At 40.0% G+C, this 8,887-nt stretch overlaps 1 protein-coding gene across 1 annotated transcript in view; it reads left to right on the forward strand.

The window, feature by feature from the left end:
* LOC135208485 (CUGBP Elav-like family member 4) overlaps nucleotides 1–8,887 on the forward strand; it is a 789,757-nt gene that overhangs the window by 600,686 nt on the left and 180,184 nt on the right. Inside the window, 1 exon segment of the mRNA XM_064240716.1 lies at nucleotides 4,153–4,173. Coding sequence (XP_064096786.1) covers nucleotides 4,153–4,173 — 21 coding nt within the window.

The raw sequence follows: 8,887 nt of genomic DNA on the forward strand, positions 1-8,887 counted from the left end.
TCCTCCTCCTCCTCCTCCCTTGCTTTTATTCTATTTTTTTTATTTGTTCTTCGACCCATTCCAGAATTTCACACTGTTGGACACAATTCCCAATCATTCTGAAATTCGTTTGTCAGAAATTCCCAGATCAGTCCCCACGTATTAAGTTCCAGTTTCCAGCGCTCACAATCATCTCCCAAATTTCATTTGAGAGGGGGCGGGGGGTGGGAGGATCCCCCAGATTCGTCCCCTACCCATCCCCCCTCCCAATCCAACCCCTCCCCCTTCTTCCTCTTTTTCATTGTCCCACCATGGGGATTTTTCTTTTACTACGAAGTTGTAGGGTTTTTCTATTTTTTTGTCAATTTTGTATGCTTTTTTGGGGGGTTTGTTTTTAAGCATTTTTTTATTTATATTTTTTTCGACATTGCTCTAACTTCCTTTACTTTGACGGTTTGTTTTATGGTCATTGTTACTGGATTGTGTCTATCTCTATGTAATTCTCTAATGCTGAATTACACACACACACACACACACACACTTGTTATTCATTCTACGCACTGACAAGTGTTCACATACCGTGGGAGATGAACCAATGAAACCGAGGAATGAGAGGAAAATCACTGTGTGGTGAGAAGTATCTCTCTCTCTCTCTCTCTCTTCTCTCTCTCTCTCTCTCTGCGCCTACCTACTCTTTCCTTATCAGCTGTCCCTAATCCACGTCTGGAGAGCATTACACCGAGTCGGCTCTCTCCTCCATCTCAGGCCCTGCATATACAGACTTGCTGACTGTTGGGACCTCCAGAGGAGAGTGTCTCCACAATTAAGGGGCTTCCCACCTATCACCACCATCACCACTGCTTCTCCAACAATACCGCCACCAGCTCTCCAACTCTCTCTCTCTCTCTCTCTCTCTCTCTCTCTTGACAATTACCTGAGGTATTGACCTAGCTTGACTTCCCTCACCTCTTCTGGTCACCCAGATTTCTGTCGGATATTATGCGTCTCGATTTTACTGGGTTCCCCGTCGTTGTGTGTTGATCTCTCTCTCTCTCTCTCTCTCTCTCTCTCTCTCTCTCTCTCTCTCTATATCTATATATATCTATATATATATATATATATATATAATATATATATATATATATATTATATATATATATATATCCTATATATCCTTGTTTACGGCATACTCCTCTGCACTCCCCCCTCCCCACACACACACACACACCTTCACCTTCCTCTTGTACCCTCAGCGTCCCTTCAGTTTCTCCTGTAACCACCTAAATGACCTCAAACGACCTCGAATTGACAGTAATTGGCCAAATGCAGGTTCAGGACTCTACTATCCCTGCCCCGTTCATCATGCATTATTACCGAGCGGCCTGTTCGTAATGGCTGTCTCCCTCTCGTTCTGGATGGGACGATTGTCTACCACAGCAGGATGGCGACGTCCTTGCTGCGCCTGGGGGTCCTTTTTTGCCTCCCTCTTCATCCATTTTCTTGGCTTTTTTTTCTGAAATGACAACTGTTGAGATGTCTTTTTCTGTCCGCCCACATATCTCAAAAACTGCTGAGTCTGTAAGCCTGCAAATTGGTGTGTTGATCATCCACCCTCCCATCATCAAATGTACCAAATTACAGCCCTCCAGCCTCAGTAGTTTTGATTATATTTATGGTTGAAGGTAGCCATGATCGTGCGTCTGGTAACAGGGCCGTGGTTAAAGTCTCATGCGCCGCGGCTCGTACAGCATTATACCGAGACTACCGAAAGATTAATCTGTTTTCGGTGGCCTTGATTATACGCTGGACAGAAAACTCCATTGCGTCCAAGAAATCTCGGAGCATTTTGTTTGCTTTGTTCTTCTGCCGTCGCTCCTTTGGGGAAACATCGCTGAGCCTATGTAGAGAAAAGCCATTAGGATCACTCCGGGAAAATATTGGGAATCTCTTCGGGAAAAATGTTTACAAGATCTTCCAGGAAAACGGTTGGTGGTGGAGCTACTGTCACTGAACTTGGGAGCAGTTTCTGGAAAACGTCTTGAATTCCCGCTATAGTATTGGGAGCCTCTTAAAAAAAGTAAATAAATAAAAATAAAGTATCCCAAGTTTTTCAGGGAAACATTAGGAGCTGTTTCTGGTAACAAAAAAGGGGGGAGGGGGCGCAGTAAGCCTTTTCAGGAATTAATTAGCAGCTTCTTCAGGAATACTGAGAGTCGGGGTCCTCAGGAAAAAAATGTTATGCAGCGGTGTGGATATTTCTCTCACTCGGTGAGGCTTAAGTAACATTTTACTTTTATTTTGGATGTGGCTTACAAATGAGCAGAGAGAGAGAGAGAGAGAGAGCATTATTCATCCACCCTTCCTTAACACAAGAATGATCTGGCGTCACCTTTTTTGAGGATGTTTGTTGCTCGCCATGTAATCCGAAGATGGGACTCCAATAGCATACAGTGTGTGTGTGGTGTGTCATTCTCTCCCCCTTCCGCCACGAGTGTAATTATATGAGTTCTGCTCTACTGTTCCACTAGACATTACTAAAGGGTGTTTGTACCGTCCCTTGGGCCCTTACGTGCAATGGCCTTTTAGCCTTTTACTTTACCTCCGTTCCCTCTTCTTCCTCCTTATCGTCAGATCTCTGTAACTGTTACTTCCTAATGTAACTCTAATGTTTTCCCGTAGTTTTGCAATTTCTTTATATATTTCTGAGGTTTTCCCCTAATTTTGCTCCTTCTTAATGTAACTCTTGAGTTTTCCTCCCCTAGTTTTGCTTCTTAATGTAACTCTGAGGTTTTCCCCTAGTTTTGTTACTTCTTAATGTAATTCTAAGGTTTACCCTCAGTTTTGCTACTTCTTAATGTAACTCTAAGGTTTACCCGCAGTGTCACTTTTGTATCCTTGTCCTTCACATCATTTATTTTCTAAACGACTCTAGTCCAAACGTCTTAGTTCACTCATTCATCCCTCCAAGTATCCTAGCCTTCCATTTTTTTCGCTGTTACAATGTTTATATGCTATTGGAGTACCTTTTTTTCATTCTGAACGTCCCTTATTATGCCTTGAACGCACAACGGTGAAATAGAAGCATATAGCTGACTCTTTCTTGGGCCCATCGATAACAACTCTTGTGATAAGTGTACCGGAAAGTTCCCCCCCCCCCCCCTCTCTCTCTCTCTCTCTCTCTCTCTCTCTCTCTCTCTCTCTCTCTCTCTCTCTCTCCACTATTGGTATCCCCTCGCCCTGGATAACGTAAGCTACTTCATATTAGCGCGGAATGATATCATTTTTTTTTTTTTTTTTTTTTTTTTTGCATTTCTTCATTCGTTCTGTTATCAGTAGTTCGCACTGGGGCCTTCAAGTCTCCTTTGGACAATGGATCTTCCGGGGCATTGGCAGAGGAGCTTGCTAAGGGTCACTGTCCCATTCTTCCGGTGCTAAAATATAATCCCCTCTAAAAAATAATCTCACGCGCTCCTGAAGACTTACTTCCTTATATTTTTGCGTGCAAATGGGCGAGTGTTCTCCGTAACGATAACGCATGGATTCTTTTGAAAAGGGGGATAGGTATATGGAAAGGTTGTTCTCGTTCGATTTTTCGCTTGCAATGGTTGGCCATGTGTGTTACATATATACTTTGTTGAAAACCTTTGGGTACTGTAAGGAAATACTCACATTTTATATATTTGTCTTCCATATCAAGGAAGAATGAAGTGCCATTAATCTACATTAGTTTTTTGTTCTGATTTTACATCTCATTTCTTAAATATGTTTAATAAGATAAGTAGGTTGGGGCCGGTATTATAATATTAACAGGATATGTTTCTTTGTTCCCTTTTAATTTATGTATCTGTTAAGTGATTTCTTTAATTCTGTATGTGTATCAAAACTTTTGCATGCCCTTACACATTCTTATATATATAATATATCCCGAGCTCAAAGTAGAAAACCCTGTAATGGTCATGTTCCTAAATTTTTTGGTAAAAGAAAAAAATCCCTCAATAAATTTGCAACTTTTAATAAATCACTAATCCTTTTCCTCTCTTTCTTCTTCATAAACTTAACCATTTGTTGTAGTAGTTATACGATGCCCAAATTTTCAGGCATCGAAATTTTTGTGATTGCAGGTTTCCGTATTTTTTTCAAAAGTTTAGAACTGGAACTCTCTTTTTTTTCAAGCTTACCAAGAGAACAATACAGGTGAGAGACTGAGCGTCATTTTACGTATGTTTTCATTTTCCTTTCATTGTTTTGCTCTTAGTTGATTCCTGATGATGTTATGTTATTCACTCATGAAGTTCGTCTGATTTTCTGTCACTTTAAAAATTTAATTGCATTTGAATATTGTGTTTTCCTTGCTCTCAGTCATTGTCAGATATTTTTTTTAAATGTACAAGGAATTCACTGAGCTATTTTGATACAAGTCATCGGTTGAGATGTCTAGTCAATGAGCTACCTTATATTTAAGTAGTTTATAGGTAATAGTGACTTATAGGATTTCTTATATGAAGCTATGGGTGTGATTTGAATTACTCATCGAATGGATAGCCTAGGAGACTTAGTATAACATAAAACCTTATGATTATGTTAATGAGATAAGCATGAGCAGAGATTGAGTTGGTTTTTATGTTCAAGATCTCCTGCAAATCCATATAAAAAAATAATTATGGAAATCTCCCTTACGCAGTAGTATATGGCAGTGCATTTTATATCTGAATCATAGTTATGTATAATTAAACATTTTACCAGATTTACGCTTTATTAGTGTAGCTCTCTTATTATTATTATTGTTATTAGTGGTCAAGATCGCAATACATATGTAGGTTACTGGACTATTTAATATAATTAAATAAGGTATTATAAGGAATTAATCGTAACGTAGCTAGAATATAATGTTAGTTTTTTTTTATCTTGAAAGAAAAATAAAAACAAAGAGGCCTGAGTCGTCATATGAATAAGAAATTACGAGCGTATTGTTATATTTTCCCCCCATACATATTTGACTATACTTTGTCTATACTACGTAGGTTAGTGATGATTTGTGCGTCACTCTTGGAGTGATTTGTCAATTAATTTTATTTATTCCCATTTGATCGGGTGTTTAAAACACTCACAAGTGACAAGAACACCTTCGTTTTTGCTTAAATATTTTCAGAGGAACAAGGCAGATGAGGCAGATTATGGTATGAATAAATTCGTTTCGCTGAACTTCATATGCAGAGAGGAGGAGGAAGGAGGGGAGGAGGAAGGGGGGGAGGGAGGAAGGAGGAAGGGGAGGAGGAGTAGGAGGAGGAGAGGAGGGAGGAGGAGGGGATGAGGAGAGAGGAGGATGAGGAGGAGGAGATCAGTCTTACGAAAGGTAACTAGAGGCTGCCTTAAGCGTCCAGGGACACGATGTTGTTCCTTTGCGTATGGAAAATATACATAATGCGTATGCACGAACAGATGTACCTGTTTATTACAACTCACATTACCTGGAGTCATTTTTATGTATCGCTCCATAACCAAATCCCGTATAATTTTTTTTCCTCGGTTAATGTTACGAACATCAGCACACTAACACTGATTTGGACAAAATTCTAATTATATTGCAGATATATATTGATAGAGCAATTGCAGACTTAATTTTGTTTTAATGTCAGGAGTTACCTCCGCAAGCGCTGTTGGAAAAGCAATTAATACGGAACTTAACGGCCAATTTGTATAATTATAATGATCACGGGTCAGATATGTCGATATCCCTGTTAACATTATTAGGATTGCTATGGCTCTTTTCATACTCGTTCGTTACCGTTGGCTGCCAGAATCTCTCTCTCTCTCTCTCTCTCTCTCTCTCTCTCTCTCTCTCTCTCTCTCTCTCTCTCTCACACACACACACACAAGTTTTATATACCTCTCACCTTATACGTCGGAAACCATTTTGGCATTGCAAGGAATATTAGCGTTGAGAAATTATGTCCGTTATTTGACGGCATATCTGCTTAACAGACATGATGTTCCGGCCCCTCTCTCTCTCTCTCTCTCTCTCTCTCTCTCTCTCTCTCTCTCTCTCTCTCTCTCTCGCAAATCATTTTGACACCACAGGGAACATGTATCGTTAACAAATGAACTCCATCATTTGTTGGTATCTCTAACAAACTAAGACTCTCTCTCTCTCTCTCTCTCTCTCTCTCTCTCTCTCTCTCTCTCTCTCTCTCTCTCTCTCTCTCTCTCTCAAACAAATCATTTTGACACCACAGGGAAACATGTATCGTTAACAAATGAACTCCATCATTTGTTGTATATCTAACAAACTAAGACTCTCTCTCTCTCTCTCTCTCTCTCTCTCTCTCTCTCTCTCTCTCTCTCTCTCGCCAAGAAAAGTGCTTCTTTGTCTCTGCCAGTGCTAAAAACCCACCTCTTCAACTTAATGCTGAATCCTTGTACCATCTTGCCAGGAGACGTCGAGTGACAACGTCTACGAGAGACCACTGGGACGATTTCATTTCTTACTGCAATTATTTCATCAAGGCAAAAGAAATTCTTCTTCTTCTTCTTCTTCTTCTTCTTCTTCCGAAAACTCGTCCGTAAGTCTTTTGTGCCTGAATTACGCCAGTTGGTAATTGCATTACATTGTTCGTCCCGTCGGCTTTCGTGTATATCTGTATGTCATTTCTGAGAACACTCCGTAGGTTTTTTTATTTTTAAATCATGGAATTATTAAGTTCGCTCGATTGTCCCTCCTGATTCTGTCACAAATTTAATGCGTCTATAAGCAGAAAAAAATGAAAAAAAATTTAAATCGTAACATTATACTACTTTATCCGTCCGTCTTCCATTTTTTCCCCTTTAACAGTTTGAAATTTAAAGGCATTGACTGGAGTACTGCAATATAAAATTTAGGTTCAGAGGCCAAGCGCTGGTACCGATGAGGTCATTCAGCGCTGAGGATAATTTCGAAACAATTGTTAAGAGAGGGTGCAAAGATAGAAGGAAGAAGGAGTATTAAACGCATAGAGTAGCCGATTCCTTCGTTCTACATAGGAATATTAATCGTTTTGTATTTCTCATGAATGTCGCGTTAATTTTCCTTGATAAATTCGACATTAATTGACGATAGTTTGATGCTCTGAATAATAATTCATGTTTCTTTTCGTCTCTCAGTATCGCCCGTTCTGTAGTATTTGGTGAATTTGCTTTTGTGTCTTGGCTAATAATTCTAGCCGTTCAATTTTAGTTTTCCGAAAAGAAAACTATTGTGCTGGCTCACTGTCCGTCCGCACTTTTTCTGTCCGCCCTCAGATCTTAAAAAAATACCGAGGCTAGAGGGCTGCAAATTGATATCTTGATCATCCACCCTCCAATCATCAAAATGTATACCAAATCGCTGCCCTCAAGCCTCATAAGTTTTATTTTTTATGTAATGTTAAAATTGGCCATAATCGAGCGTCTGGCAACTGTATAAGCCACGAGTGGGCTGTGCTGAAAGTTCCATGGGCCGCGGCTCACACAGCAGTATACTGAGGCCATCGAAAGATAGATCTATTTTAGGTGGCTTTGATTATACTATGTACAGAAAACCTCGGAGCATTTTTTACTCGTTTCAAATAGGATCGCCTTTTGTCGCCATCGTTGGTCAATAAATATATCATCGCATTCTCGAGCAACCGTAAGACCTACGCATTCTCAGGTAACAGCAAGACCTACGCATTCTCAAGCAACCGCAAGACGTAAGCATTCTCAGGTAACAGCAAGACCTACGCATTCTCAAGCAACCGTAAGACCTACGCATTCTCAGGTAACAGCAAGACTTACCCATTCTCAGGCAACCGCAAGTAACCGCAAGACCCACGCATACCCAAGTAACTCCAAGACCACAGTAGGTAAAAAAGAGGTGGACACTGGAGTAGCGATGAAAGTTCGCCTGCCTTTCGAACACCAAATCAAATAAGGTGAAAGGAAGGAGGGAGAGAGCAAAAGAGTGGAGATACTACTACTTGTTCGAGGTGTGGGGAAAGTTTCCAGCCGGGTACGGAGTATAATTTTGATAACTAATTTGTAACTTTCGGTAACAATAGGATGTAAGTTTTGTGCATCAAAGGGTTCCACGGGTTTGTAGCAGGTCTGGGTGGTTGGTAACTTAATGGAGAGAGAGAGAGAGAGAGAGAGAGAGAGAGAGAGAGAGAGAGAGAGAGAGAGAGAGAGAGTTTGGTTGTTATAGGGCGAGCGAAGGGATACCAGGAACTACAAGTTTTAATAAATGTTCGAGAAGAAAAATACTTGTAAACTAAGCGAGAGAGAGAGAGTTTGGATTAGCCGCGTTATTAGGGCGAGGGGATCCAGGAACTAAAGTTTTATAAATGTTCGAGAGAAAATACCTTGTAACTAAGTGGAGAGAGAGAGAGAGAGAGAGTTTGGTTGTTATAGGACGAAGGGATCCAGGAACTAAAGTTTTATAAATGTTCGAGAGAAAATAGCTTGTAACTAAGTGGAGAGAGAGAGAGAGAGAGAGGAGAGAGAGAGAGAGAGAGAGAGAGAGAGAGAGAGAGAAGGTTAGTCACAGGGAGGAATACTTAATAATATTGTCTCACTTTTTTCCCATTAAATTTTTGTAAATGCCTGTAGAATCTCTGAATCATTTCATTGCTTATTATGAATATTTTCAAGTATATTTAAGTATATTTAGAAAAGTGAGCGTACATATTCGTCATCTGTTTCTATTGAGTATTTTGTCTATATTTTTCTTTTTCATTTAACCGTTGGCTTCATTTTCCCAACATCAGAATCAATATTTGAAGCCCATTTTCGGAGATATCAGAACACGTTACATACGGATATCGTTACTGGGCGAATAGTCATTTACCGTAGAGATAAAAGAATTCAAATTCGAGCTGTCCTTTAGAGATATATGTAATTATGTGTTGGGCATGGTGTT

The sequence above is a fragment of the Macrobrachium nipponense genome, chromosome 35 (genome assembly GCF_015104395.2).
Source record: "Macrobrachium nipponense isolate FS-2020 chromosome 35, ASM1510439v2, whole genome shotgun sequence".
In the NCBI taxonomy this organism is placed as follows: domain Eukaryota; kingdom Metazoa; phylum Arthropoda; class Malacostraca; order Decapoda; family Palaemonidae; genus Macrobrachium; species Macrobrachium nipponense.